Source organism: Leucoraja erinacea, chromosome 5 (assembly GCF_028641065.1).
Source record: "Leucoraja erinacea ecotype New England chromosome 5, Leri_hhj_1, whole genome shotgun sequence".
Lineage (NCBI taxonomy): Eukaryota > Metazoa > Chordata > Chondrichthyes > Rajiformes > Rajidae > Leucoraja > Leucoraja erinaceus.
The window spans coordinates 42487353-42510997 of NC_073381.1; the positions used below are offsets into that span (position 1 = coordinate 42487353).

Genomic DNA, 23645 nt, shown 5'->3' on the forward strand with positions numbered 1-23645 from the left:
AATCTGCCAGGATAACACGCCAAACAGTTTTTTCATTGCAGGTCAGTATGCATGACCGTAATGAATCAATAACAATACCATGGTGATCTACAAATGATGACAATTTTAACTTTAAAAGTCACTTACCACTTGACTCAGGTCATATCCCCAAGGAAGGAAAAGAATTCCAGTATTGTATTTCTCCCAGTGTGATAGGATGAAGGAAAACAATACTACCCACAATATGAGGAAAAGCGTGAAGACACTAACACCTGCCGCCCCACGTCCAAAGATGGAGTAAACAGTGACCACAAAAAATATGCATGCCCAGCTGTCCAAACCGTGGTCAAAGAGTTCTCCAAGGGGAGTGCTGGAGTTTGTTCGTCGAGCTTGCTTCCCATCAACTCCATCTGCAAGAAATCAAGAGGAGATGTTTACTGTATAGAACAGAGATTCCAACGCAGGCATACTAGAATAAAAAGTCACCTGCCATTCAATGAAGTTTTTGATATTTTAGTTCTAAGGAACAGGAGCAAGCTGTTCAGCCCATCTAGCCAGTTCTACCATTCAGTGTGACTTAGGTTAACCTATATCAACTCCATCAATTCACTTTGTATCTTTAAATTTATCAAAACAATGTATATTTTCAAAGCTCCTTAAAAATAATATTTTACATTTCCTCAATCAGCTGTGACAATTAATGATTTGTGATATTAATCATCCCTCGTGGGTCAGCACCAAGATAATAGTCATGGCAATGTTACACATAATTTTCAATTCATTACTTTTAAAAATGGTGCAGATTTCAGAGGAGAATTAAGATTCAAACCAGCTTGGTGCAAGACTGAATCCGACGAGATAAAATCATCAAGTTGGGTGGTCAGCAGCTGTTGGGGAGGAGGGGGGGGGGAAGGAGAGAGAAAAAAGTCACATGAACAAGAGGAGTTTAGAAAGACAATGGAGAGAGAGAAGTGCCAAAGGAAAGTCTGTCTCAGGAAATTTGATGTTGTGGACCATTAGAGGAGATGAAAGCACCAGAGGCAACCATGCAGACTGCCTCATACTTATTCAGGGTGAGATCAGTGGAGAGGAACTTAAAGAAAGAATAGATAATGGAGTGGAGAAATTAGTTACGAGCACAATGCAGGATAATAGTCACAAATAAAGCATTCCAAGCATGCTCTGTGTCTATATATCATAATATTGATAAATTAGCAACCATAACAATATCACCTAGCGTGTATGCTGTGAAGTTTAGGAAACCAGCGAGAACCCACACCCAACTTGGAACGTGCTGATAACCTTCACCTGCAACAGAAAAATAATAAAATTGAGGGTCATTCTCCAAATCAGGCACAAAGCTTATTTAAACATTTCCTGCATATTACAGGACAACATTTTCTGCATTTTGCCAAAAACCAAATAGCTCTCTTCAATTGATTAAGCATAAGGGACAATACCCGAGTTGATCTCAACCCCTAAGCTGCACTCATTACAAAGGTATACAGCTTCTGGCATCATCGACTCAAAAGGCAGAAAATAAAGCAATCACATTTCGGAATGCTGAAGAAAGTTCTAATATGAAGATTAGCAAAAGCCTTTGAAAGAATTGCTTGTTTTCTTTTCACAAGTGTGAGACAAGTATGTAATGATTTAAATGTACTTAATTTCTATTTTTAACTTGCAAATTACAAGATAAAACTAATGATTTAAGCGAGTAAAGCTGGGAAATGAGGCTGCTGTGACAGGTGCTTACAATATCATGGGAAAATACACAAAAATGTGCTGCTTTTGAAGTAATTACACAAACTCAATCACAAGCGTCTGCTTAACAAGGTTCAGGAACTTCCTACTTGTGCCTAATTTTCCAAACAATGGTATAAGCTGTAAGCAACACATGTAACCATAGCTAAGGGGTCTCTGTATTGGTGATATAATAAATATAGGGCTATTGAGCAACTTAGATGAATAATGAAAGTTTAACAGCTGCAGGTTAACCACACTTAATAACACTGGGCAGCACATTGGCACAGGTGGGAGAGTTGTTGCCTCACAGTGCCAGGTTCAATCCTGACCGCAGGTGCTATGTGAAGTTTGCACATTCTCTCTGTGACGATGTGTATTTTCTCCAGGTGCTCCACTCCCCAAAGATGTTTATAGGTTAATTGGCCTCTGTAAATTGTCCCAGGTGTGTAGAGAGTGGACAAGAAAGTAGGATAGCAGAACTAGTGCGAATGGGTGATCGATGGTTGGCATGGACTCGATGGGCCGAAGTGCCTACTTCCATGCTGTATCTCTAAGCCAAAATATAATTTAGATTTTCTAAATTGAGTTTAGTTCAATGTTTTTAAAATTATGTTTTTGGTCATTTACATTGTCAATATTTACTCAGGACATGGGTTTGGTAAATTTGCTGTCCGTGTTCATGCTGGTCTCCACAGGCTCAACGCAATAGCTCCAGTTTATTTCAGTAGCATGTGAATGCTGGTGAGGATGGAGACTAAATGTACAAGTTATCAACCTTCAGGTGAAAGTTCATCAGTGGCAGTATGGTAACAAACATCCATCTTCCTGCAGCTGATGGCCAAGCCAAACATGCAAAACAAAATGCATGGCATTGGATTTAGTACAAGCTGTGGTACCAGACAAGAAGTGCATGTTCGTTGACCAGGTGTTCATGCAGCATTTGCTCAATTGCAAGGTGTGGTTAACACTGCAGGTCTCACAATCAATGTTCAGAGTTTAACCACAGGCCATGGTCCATCAATGAATGGAAGAGGAGGGATGGTGTCATAATTCTACATCAACCAGCAGTATCACAACCACATTGAACATGTACCTGTCACAATTTAAAAAGGTAGACAGTGCTAAAGAGAGCATGCAGCACCCTAAAGAGCAACTAACTAATGCTCAAGCAAGAATTCCAGTCAAGTTGCAAGAAACAGTGACATTAATGGGATACCCATTGCACTGCCTACCAGGAATTGCTACCCATACTAGTTTCAATTATATTCTTTTTTTTTTTAAATACATACAGTATCCAAAGTCTTACCTGAAGCATAAAAATCATAATCAAAATAGGCCAGCATACAAAAATTAAGTACAAGCAGCACGAAACCAGAGAATGTCAACAGATTTGGTGCCAACCAGGTAGGTAAAATCTATAAAAATAAAAACAAAGGTTGATAAAAATGGAAATCACAAATTCTCCCATGCAGATTAACTAGGCTTATCAGAAAATTAAAATCTTAACACTGAATGTGCCACTAAATGGGGAGAGAATCCAGAAATCGGATGTGCAAAGGGACTTGGGAGTGCTAGTGCAAGATTCCCAAAATGATAATCTGCAAGTCGAATCAGTAGTAAGGAAAGCAAGGACAATGCTAGCATTTATTTTGAGAGGGCCTGTATACAAAAACAGGGATGTAATGCTGAGGCTCTAGAAGGCAGCATTTGGAATATTGTGAGCAATTATGGGCACCATTTCTGAGGAAGGATGTGCTGGCTCTGGAGAGGGTCCAGAGGAGGTTTACAAGAATGATCCCAGGAATGATTAGGTTAACATATGATGAACGTTTGACGGCACTGGGCCTATATTCGCTGGAGTTTAGAAGAATGAGGGGGGATCTCATTGAAACATACAGAATAGTGAGGAAGTTTCCACTAGTTGGAGAGTCTAGGTAGGACTAGCTTCAGAATTAAAGGACATTCTTTTAGGAAGGAAATTAGGAATTTCTTTAGTCAGAGGGTGGTGAATCTGTGGAATTATTTGCCACAGAGCGCTGTGGAGGCAGTCAGTGGATATATTTTAGATAGATTCTTGATTATTATAAGAGGTTATGGGGAGAAGGCAGGAGAATGGGACAGATAGATAAGCCATGATTGAATGGTTGAATGGCGGAGTAGACTTGATGCGTCAAATGTCCTAATTCTACTCCTGTCACTTATGATCTTATGAAGTCAGCTGCCACTTTAGTTATTGTAAATCAACATTCAAGACAGTGGATCTTGTGTAACATGAGAATGGGACTATGATGGTCAGTAATTTTAGGAAAGAACTGCAGATGCTGGAAAAATCAAAGGTAGACAAAAATGCTGGAAAAACTCAGCAGGTGAGGCAGCATCTATGGAGCTAAGGAATAGGATGACATTTCCGGTCGAGACCCTTTCTCAGACTGATGTAGAGGTGGGGGGGGGGGGGGGGAGAAGAATGGAAGATGCGGAGACAGTAGGCTGTGGGGGAGCTGGGAATTTTTAATATTCAGTAATTTTAATAACTGCATCTTCAGGAGACATCTCCACATTGTTTTTTACTCATATGGTTCTTAATGTGGCTTCTAACTTCAGGCTAATACATCAGAGTAGCTTGCATTTTTACTAATACAGGTGCACAACCTTTTATCCGAAAGCCTTGGGACCAGACACTTTTCGTAATTCAGAATTTTTCGGCTTTCGGAATGGAAGATTTTTAGCGTTGATTTTAACGGCTGGCTCAGTGGTAGAATGCTCGGCTCATATATCCGCAAGGTCGCGAGTTTGCGCCTCGATCCCGGCAGTTACTCGATCGCGAGTTTGAGTCTTCAATGTAGTTTTTTCTTGCAGAATAGGAGAGAATAGGGAGGGTTAGGCTGGGATCATTCTCTGCGAGATAATCTTAGTGCGGGAGACAAGTGTAGGAGAGGTGTACTGACTGCGTGGGCAGAATTTTGGAAGTGATTGCCCACCATTCTCAAAAGCCGCTGTGTCTCCCTGTCCCTCCAACTCCAGAGGAATCCGCTGTCCGATGCACCGCTACGGCGACAAGTGGCAGTTCGCCCACAGCCCGAGCTGCGCCCCCTCATCCGCAACCCGGGTTCCTCTGGAGTTGGAGCGGGGCTGGGCTAGAGTTGTTGCTGGCTGTGAGTCTCTGGGATCTCCGTGTTTGCAGTGGGCCTGGGGGTCGGTGTCCCGATGAGGGGGCGCAGCTCGGGCTGTGGGCGAACTGCCACTTGTCGCTGTAGCGGCGCATCGGGGAGCGGCTTCTGGTGGTCCTGACGTCTCTCAGCTCCTGTCCAGGGGGTTGGCCGGAGACGTCAGGACCAACAGGAAACCCGCTCCCCGATGCGCCGCTACAGCGACAAGTGGCAGTTCGCCCACAGCCCGAGCTGCGCCCCCTCATCCACAACCCGGGTTCCTCTGGAGTTGGAGCGGGGCTGGGCTAGAGTTGCTGCTGGCTGTGAGTCTCTGGGATCTCCGTGCTTGCAGTCGGGTGTCCCGTTGGTCCTGACGTCTCCAGTCACCCCTCTGGACTGGAGCTGAGACTGGGAACTTTACCGCCCTTGCCCCCTCCCTCTGCAACTGCAAACAACTCCACAGTTCCCAGTCTCAGCTCCTGTACAGGGGGTGGCCGGAGACGTCACAGCCCGAGCTGCGCCCCCTCATCCGCAACCTCAAGACCAAGATGCACCTTGCACACCATCAGCTTCGGTCCCTACGGGGAGCGTGTTCCTCTGGAATTGGAACGGGGCTGGGCTGCTGCTGGCTGTGGGTCTCTGGGATCTCCGTGCTTGCAGTGGGCCTGGGGGCCGGTGTCCCGTTGGTCCTGACGTCTCCGATGATTGGCACTAGCTCCGACGTGAAGACAGTGCAAAACCCCCGCGCTGGTGCAATGGGCGGGGAGCTGGAGAGGGGAGGGAAGGGGTCACACACAGTGGCCGGGAAGCAGAGGGGTGTAGGTGGGGTGAAACTTAAGGGAGCGACAATTTGCTGCTGCCTGCCCGCTGAGTTAAAAAGTTCTCATGCAAGACTCACGATACACTGCGTATCGTGAGTCTACCGTGGGAACTTTTTAACTCAGCGGGCAGGCAGCAGCAGATTGTCAATTATTAGCCCTCCCGCGCAATATACCCATACCTTCTCTTTTATGAATGGGGATTTAGTTCCCCTTTCTTCGAGGACCGACCGGAGGTTCCGCTGTCACCTCTGCGGGCCGCCCTCGGTGAACGTCTTCAAGGACCTTTCTTCAAGGACTGAAAAAATGTCGCTATTCGGAAGTTTTCGTTATTTGGAACTTCGGATAAAAGGTTGTGCACCTGTACTGCATGATACTTTAAAAAATAGCATTAGCTGCATATTTTTCTTTGAATCACCAGGTCTTTTTTTTTAAATAATGAAATCTAGTGCACTTTTTTGTGTATTAAACATTTTTTTGCCAAATTTAATTCAACCTCATACCATATAGGACACCGAGAACTACATCTGGACTTAGCAATGTTAGAAGGTATCAACATGCCTTTACCTTTACTACAGAGTTCCAAAAGGGGTGCATAACATACACAGACAACGGATTGGTGTCCACTGCGCTATACTGTAAAGAAATGAGAAAAAAAACTTTCACTTTTAAATCTTAACTTTATAAATTGCTAGGCTATCTAAATGACAACATAACTATTTCAACATTTGTGCAAAATACGACTCATTTGTTGAATTGTTTCTCATTGGGATGTTTAGCTCAATATTGGTGAGGATGTTGGGAATTTCACTCCCTATTGGATTTGAATAATTTGATTTAGTGAAAACGTACTAGTCTAATATTGTCAACAAATCATTAGGTCAAGCAGCATGTGAAGGAGTAACAGTTCATAGTTTTCACTGCCCTAATGTTAGAGACATTTTCTAATTTTATTTCAAATTTCCAGCATGCATAATGATCTACTTCAAAGTAAAACTCAACATCTTTTACCAGAAAGATAACAAATCTTTTACCAGAAAGATGACAAATCGCTAGTGACGAATAGCTTGCAAAAGTGCAGAACGAGTGGCAGTCATCAGGGAGCTTCTAATAGCATCAGGTTTTCAACCTAAAACCATTTGATCTTTTGAAAACAACTGATCTTCATAATAGGCAACAAAGTACTTCAAAACAGAACATTTCATCTCCAATACACAGTATCTGCATCTTCATCTGCATTACACATTAAATCTTGAGCACGTGCCTTAACTATTCCTTGCCCATTGAAGTGGTGACGAGTGTGCAAGGTGTCTCAGTGTTGGTGACAGAGATGTCAGAATGACGGGTTAGATGCAGAGGCTGGTGGGATGAAAGTTAGGACCAAGGGAACTCTTTCCTTGTTCCATCTGGTGAGATGGGGTGGAGGGGGAAAAAAATGTGAGATGTGAGAAAAGATGCGCAGGTCACAGAAAAGTGGAGTGATTGAACTCAGGGATGTTCAAGGAAGATTATAATTGGTGAGCAGAGATATTAGGAGGATATGTAGGAGGGTACAGGAATTGACCAAATCAGGGAAACATGTACAAATCATGAACCACATCAAAGGACAAAGACAAAGGACATTTATTGTCACATACACCAATCAGTGCAATTAAATCAAGTCTAAGGCTAAACAAGTCTGTTACAAACAGTTGGCTTTCAGTGCTGTTTGCACAGTTAAAACGTGTCACCTTATGTACTCAAATGTTAACAAAGATGTGTAGGATGGAACTGCAAATACTGCTTTATTCCGAAGATAGACACAAAGTGCTGTAGTGACTCAGCATGTCTGGAGCATCACCATGTCAGGCAGCATGTCTGGAGAAAAGGAATAGGTGACATTTCGGGTCAAGACCCTTCTTCAGACTGAAAGTCAGGGGAAAGGGAAACGAGAGATAGAGAAGGTAAATAAAATAAATTAATGAAAGATATACCAAAAGCAATGATAATCAAGGAACGGTGGAGCCCACAATGGTCCATTGTTGGCTGTGGTGTAGGTGATAATGAGTTATACAGAGTGAAACTCAACAGGACGACAGTGAAACTAGTATGATGACCAGGGGGTGAGAGGGACAGAGAGAGAGAGGTGATGCAAGGGTTACTTGAAGTTAAAGTAATCAATATTCATACCGCTGGGTTGTAAGCTGCCCAACCAAAATATGAAGTGCTGTTTCTCCAATTTGTGTTAGGACTCACTCCGACAGTATGGGTGGCCCAGTTCAGAAAGGTCGGTATGGGAATGGAAAGGGGAGTTAAAATGTTTGGCAACCAGATCCCATATATCATGGAGAAGGGTGTCATTGGACGAAACGCCCATCCAAATTACTAAGTAGTCAAGAGTCAAATCAAGAGAGTTTATTGTCATGTGTCCCAGATAGGACAATTAAATTCTTGCTTGCTGCAGCACAACAGAATATTGTAGCCATAGTATGTAACTTTTGTAGGCATAGTAAGTAACTTTGATAACAACTTTTTACTGAGCAGACAATAAACCATGCAATCAGCTGCAAGCAACAAAAGATGCTCAAATAAATTTCATCAAATGTAAAGTGCCAATAATGAGAATTTGTGTTAAATTTTCAATTCAAATGCAAAAAATCGTAGGCTGGCTGGAGCAAAAAAAAGGGGGGGGGGAAGAAGAAAATTCATGTCTGGTACAAATATTGACTCAATTTTTTCACGTTATATTGTTTAGTTTATTAGTAGTTTATTATTATTCACGTGTACCAGGAGGTACAGTGAAAAGCTTTTTGGTGCTTGTTATCCAGTACATATGATTACAATCAAACTCCCACAGCATGCAGACACAGGATAACGGGTAAAACGTTTCACGCAAGATAAAGTCCATGTAGACCTCACATTGTGTGAGGTCATCTCCATTGTTTAAACAACTAATTGATGCGATCCGTATTTATAACTACAAATTTATGAATGAAGGACCCCGACCCAAAACAATGTCTATCCATGTTCTCCTGAGCTACTCAGCGTCTGTGTTCATGCTTATGGCCACACTATTCCACAAGGCCACCTTAAAAACTTTCTGGAGCAGGGTCTCAACAGAGCTGCTTCTCTGGCACTTTTTTTCCTCAATGCTGATGCAATATGCCTCCAGCTCAGCTACTGCAGAACTAATGGAAGGTCTCAGCCTTGCCAGTATGAGATCCAATATAAGTGTGGTAGATCTTGACCAGGAGATGTTCCAGACTGACAATGCGATATGAACAGCCCCATCAAAGAATACGTCCATAAAGGCAATCTCATATTATGACAGCAAATTCTGATTTGACTACTAGCATTTTACATCGGCCGGTACAGCGATGACTCGTTGTTACAATTATCTATAGTCGGATTTTTTTTAAAAACCCGTATTTAACAACGCAAAATTGTACATCAGTATTCTTATTGCATTTCCATACAAAATACGGAAAATTCGTAGTACTTGGCAGCTCTTTTGCTCGCCAATCACATTCCACCCTCTCTGTCCTGGGCCTCCTCCATTACCATATTTATGCCACAGGCAAACTGGAAAAACAGTACCTCATATTCAATTTGGGTAGCTTACAGACCAATTCCCCCAATTTCAAGTAACACCCCCACCCCTTCTCCTGCCCCTCATGCCATCACTTGTCACATGCCATTCCCTCCCCATCACTCCTTTTTCATCTATTCCCATATTTTCTTTTATCCTCTTTCTCCTCCCCATCCACCCATACCCCTCCAGCATTACATTTCAGCCCTGTCTTATTTTCACCTCTAGGCTTTGACATTATCATCACCCATCACACACCCTAATTTGTTTTAGCCATCACCATCCAGGCTTTGCCATAACCACTCCTCTTTTTCATGTATTTTCCCCCTACTCCACTCAGTCTGAAGAAGGGTTCCAACACAAAACATCATCTGTCCATCCCCCCCACAGATGTTGCCAGACCACTGGGTTTGTCCAGCACTTTGTGTTTTGCTTTATATCTGCTCCACTTAAAATTAGTAATGGTCTGTTGTATTATCCAAACATTCCCTTTAAAACATGGATTGCTTACTGCATCTGTGACTCTTTGCCCACAGTGAACTACTGGACTGAACAGAAATGCACCCTGTTATTGTCAAGTTGACAATGCATCTTGAGATTTATTCAATGCATTTTTCAGATTTTCACCTCCCACCAAGTTGAAGAAAGGCCACCGATCACATGGCCTCCATTGAATTCAGCTGATGTAATTGCCAAGTGCAGCCTTTTACAGACTGCACAAAGGATTTCAGATTGTTAGCTAGCTGAGGTCAGTCTTCGTTTAGCATCTCAAAGGCTCACATCTGCTCCCTTAACCCAAGAACATTTTTAATTTTTCCCACTCCAGTCTCTGCAAGTCATGGCAACTTTTATTGCCCATCTCCAATAGATCTTGGCAACTCATCTCAGATTGCAGTCGAGAGTTGATGCAACCGCTGTCCCCGAGGCAAAACTGGCAGATTGTACTGGCCTAAAACAAATTAAGCTGCTGTTTTTTTTAAGCAAATCATAACAGAAAGGCCAGTCCATCAATAGGGGGGGTTGCACGTAAGGCCATCGGGTCAATGGGCGGGACACACGGAGCAGCTCAATCCTTCTGGAGGACATGGCAGCCTCCGGCATACACTGTTAACACACGAAACACAAACTTTCTTACCTGTTAAAAACCACCGATATGATAAATTTTTGCACTATGAATAATTGTGGAGGGCGACTGAGCGCTCTGAACTAAATGCTCTAGTATCTTTGCTCTGAACCCGTGCACCAAAGTGTAAACGGCCAAAGGAGCGCATCCCTTGGGACAACCCCCACTCTCCCCCCAGGGTCAGTGCTATCTGGCCACGGTCGGCATCCGCCCCATCTCCCCCTTGTGCGGCCACACGGGCTGTGGCTCCGGGCAGCGGACACACGGTGACGAAAACCCGGCAACGTCCTGGTCAGCTGCAGCAGAGTTCGAGACTGTCATGTTCCTCAGCCCACCCAGAATCACTGAGCGCGCGCGCTGCACCGGCATTCAGACCTCCCTCTCCCTCCAGACGGCCCGGGGTCCGCGAGTGTGGAACCAGTCAGCGTGGAGTCCAGATGCTGGGACAGAAGACGGGCCCGCTGTACTGGCAGCCATAGTAAGTGCTTACCTGACGTTCACCACTTGTACTCCAGAAGGCGTTGCGTGGCGTGGCAACAGTATGGGTCGGGGTCGTGACCTCTACTGCCGTGCAACATCCCTATTGAGATATTCTTCGCCCAATTATTTCTGGATAAAATGCACATTTTCCCCAACATTTGCAAAGATTTACTAGTGAACAGTGGCATTCAATGGCCATGTCTCGAATGATATAAATCTAGAGAATAACAATCCACTCCCAAAACAGGCTTCTTTTTCTTTTTTTGGGAAAAAAAGGTCAATATAAAAGATGCACAATATAAAACCAAAATCTCTGTTTCTTTTTATTTGGAAGGTGGGGGGGAAGAAACAGAATGCATGACAGTCTTAGATTTCTTGTAGAGTTGACATGGAGTCAGTGAAAAGCTTTGTTTGCTATAAACAAATTCCAGATGCATTCTTACTTATCCTGCTGTTAGAATGAATTCATACCATTGCTCCTGAAGAGCACATTGTAATAGGCACAAAATGCCGGAGTAACTCAGCGGGATGGGCAGCATTTCTGGAGCGAAGGAATGGGTGACGTTTCGGGTCGAGACCCTTCTTCAGACCACATTGTACTGTTCCCTCACACACTACAAGACCTCCAAACCCCAACAACTTGCAAAAATCGCCCAGAAGCTGAGATCATAACTTCATTTTGTTTGAAATTTAATTTATTCCCAAGAGCGACAAACTACGAGAACAGTTACTTTATTCCGAGTCAAATTAATTCCTATGGGATTTAAACAGCAGCAGCCAGATTTTAAAAGCATCTTCAAACTTATTTGGACAGTAAATGAGCAAATACACCAGAGGATTTTAATTCAAATTACCATTTCATATTCATGCACCATTATCATGGCTGCAAATTATTTTCATTGTAAACCAGTTATTAAAAATGGTTCCCAACACTACATCAGGCCTGCTGCGTGAACAATCAAATCAAGATCAAGATCGATTTAATTGTCACATGTGCCAGATGGCACAGTGAAATGAAATTCCCATACAGCCATACAATAAAAATAAAAATAAAGGGCACAACACACTATAGAATTTAACATAAAACATCCCCACACAGCAGAATCAAAGTTTCCCACTGTGTGGGAAGGCACCAAAGTCAGTCTTCTTCCTCCACTGTTCCCCGTGGTCAGGGCCTCCCCAAGCCCTCCGCAGTGGCAGCTACGGGCGGCCCAATGTCCAGGATCGCTCGCCGAGGTGATACAAGTCCGGTTGTATCACCAAATTATTGCAATTAAAAGAATAAATGGCTAACATGAAGGGAATAAATGGGGTGATGGCACAGTGTCTTTTACCCAGAGTAGGGGGATCAGAACCAAAGGACACAGGTTCAAGGTGAGAGAGGAAAGATTTAATAGGAATCCGAGGGACAACATTTTCCATTGGTATATTGAACTAGAGGAAATAGTTGAGGCAGTAGCAACATTTAAAAGAGATTTGGACAAGTACATGGATAGGAAATGTTTAGAGAGATATTGCCCAAACACAGGCAAGTGGGACAAGTGTAGATGAGGGCATCTTGGTCAGCATGGGTGTAGATCAGTGTCACTCATATTATGAGTTATGCTTTTATAGTTACGCCCCCTAGCTTTACAGTAACCATTCCTTGCCTGGTTCCCTTAGAATTAGAGCGACGTGCAAGTGTGAAGTCGTATTTGCTATGTAGTTAATAAAGTCTTTGGATCTTTATCTGGTGTAAGGCTCCAGTTATTTATAACAGCTGAAACACAACAATGGGCAAGTTGGGTTGAAGAGCGTTTCCATGCTCTAACACCATCTCAGCAACAATGCACCAACTGCTGTTTGCCAAAAGTTTAGCCATAATTATCACGAATGACACAAAACGAAACGCCTGAATACAGATGACATTTCCACTGGATTTTTTGCACAATTTAGATGTGATCAGCAAAACCAATTCTAAGACTAGCATTTGAATAACAAGCCTATAAGAGGAAACACCAAATGCTGGTTCAAGATTTAATTCACCCATATCAGTCAGCTTGCTGGTCACAAAAACTTTCACGATTCAGGAAGATACATGGCAAAAAACAACTTGCTGCTGGTCAACGGGTCAGGTAGCATCTGTGCAGGGAATTGTAGACAATATTTTGCGTCGGGACCATTCTTCGGACTAATCACGCCATCTGATCATTGCAAGGGTTGCTTGAAATTAGAGAAATCAATATTAATACAGTTGGGGTGTAAGCTGCCCAAGCAAAATAAGAAGTGCTGTTCCTTCAATTTGCATGTAGCCTCACTCTGACACTGCAGGCGGCCCAAGACTGTTAAACTGAGTTATTTTGTCAATCTAAAGTTAACTTGACTCAAAACACTTGTAGCTGTTGAAATCGATTCTTTATTCAGCCGAGACCAGTCTCTGAACCTTCCAACACAGAGCTAATGCTCTGGGGCGGGTCCAGAGAGGAGTAACTTTGTCATGTCATTTATATAGTATTAGACATTTCAGATACAGAGTATATGACAAGCTAGTAACCAACCATCTGAGTCCTTCTGGTGATTTACAACATCAGTCCCATGATCCCCTTTCCCTGGCCTCACAACCTTCGTTTGCCTGTGGTATAACTTTGCTTTAGAATTATTTTATTTCAACACAGCAAAACCCCAGTAGGCTCAATTATCAAAGACCACTCTTCAAAATATAAGATACATATGTAATACAATGATCACAAGTCATACACACTTTCCATACCAAGAAAGATATTTCTATAAATCTAAACAAGATCTAATGTTTACATTCCTACTTAAGACAATACATTTCATAAATTGCCTCACTACAATTTTACAATACTATTACATATGTATTTAAAACATGAATTATATGTTTGCCGAATTTACAGTTTCTAAGTTCAAAACACACACACATCTCCCAACCTAAGCATATATGGGTTGTAAATCTGTCTACTTAATTAATAAGTGTTTGGTGCAAGGACACAACTCAATTCTAATTTGTAGCCCCTTTCCTGCTATCTGGAAGCTGGATTTCCAATGCCATGTACAAGGCAGAACACAAGGGAGATTTACAACTCAAACCATTACATCAGAATCACATCTGCTTCTTCGACTTCCTATAAACATATCCATCAATCTAATTCTCTTCCTCTCCAATCGTCCATCCCTTATCACTACCTCATTATAATTTAACATAGCCAAGGCTAACTACAGGGTCTATTATCTCTCAGCCTTGAATTCTGTCTCAAACTCAGCATAAACTTCACAGCTCAAGTATGTGCCATAGAGAAAGAGCAGTTGACCTCTGGCCTAAGAAGAGGCCCCTATTCAGCTATCCATTCTTCAACACAAAGTCATACCAAATACAACTTCCTCCAGTTATAATTGCCCCAAAGCAATAAACTAAGCTATGCAGGTTTAGGTTCAGGTCTCCATGTTTTGATTCATCTTTCCCTGTGTGTATGTTTCATTGTACTTTATTTTGTTAGGAAAACCTTAAGCTTTTCTTTTGCAAATTACCTAGCTTATATAAAAGTCACTATCCAAGTGGTTCTATTATATAATACTTCCTCAGGACAGAAAGGTCAGTATGGGAATGAGAAGGGGAGTTAAAATATTTGGCCATTGAAAGATCGAGAAGGACTTGGAGGAGCAGCACCTCATATGCTTACAACCCAGCAGTATGACTATTGATTCATGTAATCCTTGTGTTACCTGTCCCTCTCCCACGCTAGTATTCTTGCTAGTATCATTGTTCATATCCCTTCATTATCACCTCTTCCACAGCCAAGAATGGACTCCACTTTCCTTTGGTTGTCGGTGCTGGCTCTGATTTGTTCAGGACCTTTCTCTTCAGTTTTCCTCCCCCCCCCCAACTCTCAGTCTAAAGAAGGGTCTCAACCTGAAACGTCACCCATTAATTTTCTCCAGAAATGCTGCTTGACCTGCCAAGTTACTCCAGCATCATATGTATTTTATTTAAAAGACCATTTGACATATTACACAATTATCATAGCAATGAAAGTACACAGGAAATAATTAATATGTCAAGTTTTCCCTACCGGTTCAGCACGTAATGTACAAAATAATACTTTGTATTGTTTACAACCCAAAGAATTGAACATTGAATTGTTCGATTTTAGGTAACTAACCAACCAACTCCCCACCCCCCCCTCACCCAAAACCTTTTCCCTGTACCCCGTCTGGACGTTCATCCATTTCTCCCACATTCCTGCCCTTTTTCCATTTCCCCGCCCTTATCCTGTCCTCACATTTCATAACTCTTCTCTCTTTATCTCAGTCCTTTGCCCCAGAGTTATTCCAGCACTCTCTTATTTTGTAAATCAGTATCTGCAGTTTATTGTTTTTACAGTAAACTTTCTTTCACTTTCAAATGCTGACTAACTAATTTCATTCTCCTGCACTCTCAGTTTTGGTTTGGATGTACATCTCCAGAGGATTATATCATGCTGCCTTATTATACAATTGCCTAAATTACTTGTTATAGACTAACCCAAAACATTATAATTATGTGGTCATTGTGAATCAATACAAGGATTCAACTCCCTTGGAATCATGCACAGAAATGCTATATTTGTTCTGAACATTTAACCAACGCATGATACAAAGCATAGCTTTAATACCAAACACAACACACATAAACATTTAAGGAATCCTTCAAGACTGAATAAGCTGACTGATGTACCAATTCTTCCCAAGGATATAGAAAGCCTTGCATTGTACACGCTCTTGTGCTTCATTGTACTGATTTCATCAGCTACATCATGCGGCATATCTAAGTCCACCGTAAATACCAAATACGTTTGAATCCATTTCCAACATTAATTAAATTGCATTTCAACATACCCCACGCTGATTATATCATGCCAACCAAGATGTTTACCCGGGGGGGCATGAGGCGTCACACACACAGAGAGGGAGGGGGAGGTGAGTAGAGAGGGAGGGTAGATGGATGGTGGTAGAGTGGGAGAGGGGCAGTGAGGGAGGTAGAGATCTTACCCCATCTCCCTCCTCCTCATTTCCCCCAACCTTACTCCCATTCCCTGCCCCAGGACCTACCCAGGTCGTAAAGCAGCGCCAGGGCCTGGAACGGCCTGGTTCTCGTACACGACCTGGCCCTGGCTATAGACCCAGGCTCGTCCTTGGTTCCACCAGCGGCTTCTTTCTCGGCCCCGCTCGCGGCTCCATCCCAAGCCGTGGGCTCGGCCCTCACTCCAGCTCCAGGCTCGGCTCCAGCCCAGGCCCAGTCCCCGGGCTCGGCCCGTGCCTGCAGCCTACTCACCAGGCACCGGGCGGCCAACAACCGCCGCCAACTCTCGTTCACCACAAGCGCTGGAATGCTCCTCCCTCCCGGAATGTCTCGTCCTGCCTTGTGAGTGCATTGTGACGATAGTCAGCTTTTTTTTCTCAAAATGGGTGGGTTTGGGCAGTTTTTAAAATTTCAAGGATCAAAAAGTTCAGAAATATAGGTGGAAATACGACGGGAAGATGTTTATCACCTCCAGGGGAAAAATGTGAGTAGAATGTTCGCATCTCTGAAATAGAAATAAGTTCTTCAACTGTTTGGCCATTCAATGAGACCAAGGCTCATCTGTGAATCCATTTAAAAACATTTAGCATCCCAACTCAAAATTAATACGCATCAGTTTGAGTACAAGCCCTCTATTGTAAACTCCCTTTATTGGTTAGCCTCAACATCTCCGTGATTTCAGTCTAATTTTACCACCAACACTTGTTTGAAGAAGTGCAATCTTCCTTTTTTATACAAAAAATATTCTAGTTTCCACATCATTACGGTAAATCCAGTGACTGAAGGATGTTAGGCCTGATCTCTGTTCTAATCAGCATGGTTTAGGTTTAGATTTAGATTTATCTTCACATGTTATGAGGGACAGTGAAAAGCTTTGTCTTGCATGATATCCAAACAGATCAGATATGCTATACATAAACACAATCAAGTCAAACTCAAGTACAATAGATAAAGAGTAAGATACAGAGAGCAGAACAGAATTCTCAACAACGCATCACTTCCATGGACAGTCCAATGTCCACAATGGGGTAGAGGACAATTGGATGGTACCACAGCTTATGGAAAGACTATTCAGACGCATGATAAGAGGGAAAGAAGTGGTTACTGAGTCTGATGAGGTGAGCTTTCAAGCTTCTGTACCTTCTGCCGATTGGAAGCAGGGGAAAAAATTACCAAGGTAGTACATGCCCTTGGTTATGATGTGTGCTTACCCAAAGCTGCATGAAGTGTAGATGGAGTCAATGGTGTTAAGTCTGGACTGTGCGATCAGCTGTTCCTAAACCAAGCTGTGATGAAACCCAACTGAATCCTTTCTATGGTGCATCGGTGGAGGTTTGTAAGTAATTGGAGGCATGACAAATTTCCTTAGTCTCCTTCGGAAGTAGATACATTCATGTGCCTTCTAGGCAAATGTCTTAGGCATTGTTATTGTCCCAGCTATTTTGACCGCTCATTCCACATACCTACTACCTTTGAAAAAGCTCGGGTTACAATCAAATTCTTTTTCAATGACCTTTAACCTATGCCCTCTAGTCATTTTTCCACTCACATGGGAAAAAAGACCGAGGGATGATGAAAATCTTGTTTGTAGCAATAGCGTCACAAACACCGATGTGTGTGGATTCACTCCCTTGAAGGTTTCTCTTACGTTGGTCTCAGAGATCGAGATCACAAGGTAGTCAAGGGCTGCAGGGCGCATGTGTTGTTGCGTCATTGCCTTTCAAAGCATGGATAAAAACCATAGAGTTCATCTGGAAATCATGCATCGTTGCCCATTATTACAAAAAATTCCAATTTGTTCAGAAACCGTGCAAGTAAATTTTAGAAAATAAAAATACATTTTGCCAAAAAATGAAACTAAAACCTTCAGCTGAACAAAGAGATAAAAACAAAGAAAGCCCCAATAACAACTCAGTCAATGAGAAACCGAAAGCAGACAGAAAAAGAAGAGAGGGTAATTGGAGAAGAAAAATACACAAAATTTCAAATAAGTAACTAAGAATTGATGGGACAAGAATTAGGTATGTTACAAAACCTACCTGAATCGTCATTGGGAATCTGCCCTCAGCCAGGCCCGTGATTTTGGCGCTGTTTGGAGGGGGCGGGTTTAAAACGCGATTTTTACTAGGCTGTACTAATCGCACATGTTCAGCCTAGTAAATCATTAACGAAAAATCGCTGCAAGACCCGGTCGCAAAAGGTATTATTAGTTTTATAGGCCTCGATAATATAGTTCTAATAGTTTTAAAATTACTGTCTCATTCCGCAACCTCTCGCAGCCCCAGGGTTTTATAAAGCAAACAATTAAAGGTATGTACCTTATTTTTACATTAAATGGGGCATATATATAACCCTGTATATCAAGTTATCTATAGCGAGTAGTTCATTTTGGGCTTTTTATATCCCGCAGTATTTTTCTCGGCATTTGAGGGCACTAATCCAGCGCTATGTCAACGTTCTAAACCAGCGCGTTCCACATGAACCCACTAGAAAGCCGATTTAAATGGGCATTTATTTACAGCAATTGAACACTAAATTCCTTCCATTTGGCCTATAAATTAATGTAAATTAGATATAAAAATCATGTTATATTGTGAATTATTTGTGAATAATCTTTGGACACTTAGGCTATTTAAAAATGTTAATCTTTCCTTAAGAAATGTGCTTTTGACTATCCAAGATCACAGCTTTTTTGTAATGTCCATTGAAAATCAATAGGGAACAAGATGCTAATTTCCGAGTATGAAAATGGTCATAACCTTTTTAATACTTGAGATATGAAAGTGAATTTGGTGTCAAATTAAACTTATTGTTATGCTTTATCTGATGGGATAAATTGCAGACTTGATTTTTTAAATCTCAAAATTTTGTAACATTGCTACAAGAATAAATTGGGAAACTATATTTGATCAAAAATACAAATTATTTTCAGAAATTCTGCTAACAAAACTATAAAAACATTACTACTTGAGGTAAGGACAACAGCACCACAGTGACAGGTTAAATGCATCAGTGGAAAAATCAACTCCATTAAACCCATTTTTTTGCTATTGTTATTTTTTAATATTGCTTGAATAAAGAGTGAACATCCCACAATTCATTTTATATTGCACCATCTCGACATGAAAACTCCCGTACAAATTGTAAATAGTTCCAATTCTCCTGGAAGTTGAAAAAGACAGCCTAATCTCAGCCTAATGGAAGCTAGTGGCTGTTAACCTTTTTGCACAGTGCTGAGTGAGTTAAGATGCTAGTACAAATGTCAAAATTCTCATGACAGCTAACAATTACACTCACTATAATATTGATAATAACAGTTAACAAAATTGAATTTCAACCCCCTGCATTAATGCTTCAATTAATTATTGTTCAATTAACAGTCAATCACCTCCATGGGACTTCCAGGAATTCGTTACACATTTTTGCTACATCTAATGTGCATAATAGCAAGGATCATCCAAGTTGCCACCTGCTGATACTGCAAATGCAAGGAATTAGATGGGAAATTAAATTCAAGCCAATCAAGCCTCATTTCCTTCCAAGTTCCCATTTCTTTCATACACCAGCGAGACCAAACGTAGACTGGTCGATCATTCCACTGAACACCTTCGCTCAGTCCGCCTGGACCCATCTGATCTCCCGGTTGCCAAACACTTTAATCGCCTTCCCATTTCCACATTGCGTTGCATTTCGTTGTCTCTGTACTGTACACTGACAATGACAATTAAAATTGAATCTGAATCTGAATTGACCTTTCTGTCCTTAGCCTCCATTGTCAGAGTGAGGCTAATCACAAATTGGCGGACCAGCATATTTTGATATAAATCAACCCAGTGGTATGAATATTGATTTCTCTAACTTCAAGTAACCCCTGCATTCCCTCTCTCCATCCCCAGGGCTCTAAATTAGCGCTTGCCCAGATGCCACTGAACACCCAAAGTGCCGCCGGGCAACCTAAATGTCGAGTCATTTTGCCCGGCTTGGCACGCAGATACTGGTTTATACCGTAGAACAAAAAACTGGAGTAACTCCGCGGGTCTGGCAGCATCTCTGGAGAAAAGGAACGTGACGTTTTGTGTCGTCGCTGGCTGTAGGAAAGATGCTAAGTGTGGCATGATGGAGGGTCGGAGCGAATGACGGGCCCTGCACAGCAGCAACAGCGGAGGCTCCATCTCCTCCTCCTCCCGCACACCGCCCGCCTAATAACGGCCGCTGCCTGCCACTCCGCCAATGGCGCTTTCAAAACAAACCCTTGGAGGAGGGAGGTGTGGGTCAGAGGTGGAAGTTGGGGGGGTGGGGTGGGACTGAGGATAGAGCGCGGTGATTGGAGGAGGGAGACGTGCTAAAACACTCTCGGCAGACCTTCACCGCAGCCAGGATCGATCCCGGTCTCCGGCGCTGCAATCGCTGCCGAACCGCCACTGGACCATCGCCCCCCCCTGGGGGTGGCCAAAGACGTCAGGAGTCAGATGGGAGCCGTGCCCCCAGGCCCACAGCCAGCACAGAGAAGCAGCGCTAAACCCAGGCAGCTCAACTCTGCCTGTCCCGCCAGGTTAACCTACAGCCCTGTCTGGATTGAGACAGGGCTGTAGGCGAGACAGGCATAGTTGAGCTGCATTTAGCGTTGGATTGAGCTGAAATTACTGTTCACGGGGTCTCCGAAGCCTCGCACATGTGCGTGAGTGCGCGCATACGCATGCAGCCGCCAAGATATTCTGTCCCCCGGTCCCCTCCATATTTGTATAGCAATTTCCGTGCCTGACAGGGACGGCCAAGGCAGCGATGATGCCGGTGGTGTCCAAGGAGCCTTCCCACCTCCTCTGCCCCTTCCTCTCTCTCTCTCTCTCTCTCTCTCATTACCCCCCTCCACTCCCATTAACCCGAGACCCCTCCTCTCCATCCTGCACTGATCCCCATTCCAGTCTCTATTCAGTCCTCACTGACATCCCCTGTGCTCCCCTCATCTACCCCCCCTCCATCTATTCATCCTGCACTGATCTCTTTATCCACCTCACATTGATTCTTCTGCCACTCCCCATCAATCCTACACTGGTCCCCCAATTCGTCCTGTACTGTCCACCCTTCCCATTCATCCTGCACAGACCCCCCCCCCCCCCCCCCCCCGCCATCCCACGTGCTCTCCCCTCATACTTTTACCCACTCCAACCAACACGCACTAATTCCCCTGCCTCAATCCATCCAATCCGCACTGATTGCCTTCTCAAGCCGCCCCCCCCAACCTTTAAATATATTACCAAAAGAACATTTGCTGCATTTATGTCCTTTGGCCATCTCTTGTTAGTTAGTGAGTGTGATGTTTAACCTGTCAGGTGGGTATAGTCAGTTTTAACAGCTATTATCATAAAATGCCTTTAGAAAATTCCTTGCAACCTGTATATTTTGTTGTGGATAAATTATGTGGGAAGCGAGAGTTTCTGTACCAATAGCAATAACGACCCATGCTATGGCCATGTCATGATAATTTTTGGTCCTTCACAGACACCATGCTTGCATCAATCTGTAGTGTGCATGATTAAGCATATATGTTATCAAGGTCCAGGATTTATTGACACAGGTTGATCATACGCTGAATAATCCAACCACATTTTTGTTTGGAAGTGGAAAGAAATAATAAAAATTACATTAATTGCAATGTGTAAAAAGAGTTGAGATACTGTATTATAATTTTGCTGCATGTCATTGTGGTATATATCATGTCTTGATTGGTGAATATGTTAGTTTGTGACTTTATTTGAAGCAGAAATAATATGTGCATGCTTCATTGAGCATAATTCCTACTGGTAACTACGCACTTCGTCCGAGCACGCGTCATGCAAGCCATCTTAAATGACCACCTAAACTGTCACAAGATAGCATGAGATTTAGAAATGCAGTTTAATTTTACTCCACATGATTCAACAAAAAAATTTGGACGAGGATGGGCATGAACTGCTGGGCTGGGTGTCATACATCCAGCACTCTTAATGTGCTGGCCAACAGCAACTAGCAATATAGATTGAAACCCTGGCAGGCCCAATGGCGCTGGGGCAACAGCAAGAGACCCTGCTCGAGGATGAAAGGAGCTTGGCAAGTGTGACTAGAAGAATGGATTGAATGAGCAACAGCAGAAGAGGCCTTTTTAAACACAGAAGAAAGACACCAATATGGGGGAACTACAGCTACAGAAAATAAGGCTTATTAACTAGCAATGTACATCAGCGACCAGCAGACAGAGTCACTTCTTGGCAACTGATGAAATTTCAAGCATGGAAGAATACAATATAACAATCATCCACATGTAATCAGCAGAGGAAAGGGCAAATCAGCTGGCAGCTCACCAGACACGACACGGCTATCAGAACTAAGTGCTTGAGCTGCCAGTTGCAACAATTACTTTACCATTTGTATCTATTTTAGAACAGCTAAAACAGTTTGCCCAACACCATTTGTAAATGCGTAAAAGATTTATCTCAAGGCAAAATAAAAGTACCAACAATTCTTAAACATAGAAACATAGAAATTAGGTGCAGGAGTAGGCCATTCGGCCCTTCGAGCCTGCACCACCATTCAATATGATCATGGTTGATCATCCAACTCAGTATCCCGTACCTGCCTTCTCTCCATACCCTCTGATCCCCTTAGCCACAAGGGCCACATCTAACCCTCTTAAATATAGCCAATGAACTGGCCTCGACTACCCTCTGCGACAGAGAGTTCCAGAGATTCACCACTCTCTGTGTGAAAAAAGTTCTTCTCATCTCGGTTTTAAAAGATTTCCCCCTTATCCTTAAGCTGTGACCCCTTGTCCTGGACTTCCCCAACATCGGGAGCAATCTTCCTGCATCTAGCCTGTCCAACCCCTTAAGAATTTTGTAAGTTTCTATAAGATCCCCTCTCAATCTCCTAAATTCTAGAGAGTATAAACCAAGTCTTTCTTCATAAGACAGTCCTGACATCCCAGGAATCAGTCTGGTGAACCTTCTCTGCACTCCCTCTATGGCAATAATGTCCTTCCTCAGATTTGGAGAAATTCAATTACTTTTTGCACACAAGAGCCTATAAATGCTGGAATGTGGAGCAAACAATAAACTGATGGAAGATGTCAGCAGGTCCTGATGAAGGGACCAAACCAAAAACAGTGAACAACACTTTGACTCTGCAGTACTGCTCAATCCCCTGCTATTTGAGCAGTTTGTTTTTAATTACTTCCACAATTACAAAGACACTCACTACAATCTGTTTCAGTTATACAGGGTCACCGCATAACTGAAACTACATGTCTAATCCTGTTCTTATTAAATGGGATCCAAGATTTTGTAGTGTAAATTGTGCAATCCTATATATTTTGCCACTCAAAACAAATCAACATTGAAAATTATTTCATTTGTAAACGTTTTACTGACATGGCACATTCTTCTTTCCAAAACACAAACACCACACTTGCTGTTAACACCAGAAATAATTCTGTCAGGTCCTAATAAGCAACTAAGCTATATTTTAAAATAACCAGGTACAGACATAATTATTGACACCAGTGCAGACACCAGTCTGAATAAGGATCGCGACCCGAAACATCACCCATTCCTTCTCTCCAGAGATGCTGCTTGTCGCGCTTTTTGTGTCTATCTTCAGATATAATTATTATTCAGAATTACACCATTGAATCATCTATATCTACAAACCTTTATTAGAAGCACTAGTGTGAGACAACTGAATTTTTGCTGGG

General features: G+C 42.7%; 1 protein-coding gene across 1 annotated transcript in view; it reads right to left on the bottom strand.

Annotated features, from left to right (window-relative positions):
- Positions 1-23645, bottom strand: part of selenoi (selenoprotein I) — a 41644-nt gene that overhangs the window by 15817 nt on the left and 2182 nt on the right. The window contains exons 2-5 of the mRNA XM_055635431.1: positions 6257-6325; positions 3032-3140; positions 1213-1287; positions 127-389 (exon numbers count right to left, since the gene is read on the bottom strand). Of these exons, the coding sequence (XP_055491406.1) occupies positions 127-389; positions 1213-1287; positions 3032-3140; positions 6257-6325 (516 nt within the window). The remainder of the gene's footprint in view (positions 1-126; positions 390-1212; positions 1288-3031; positions 3141-6256; positions 6326-23645) is intronic.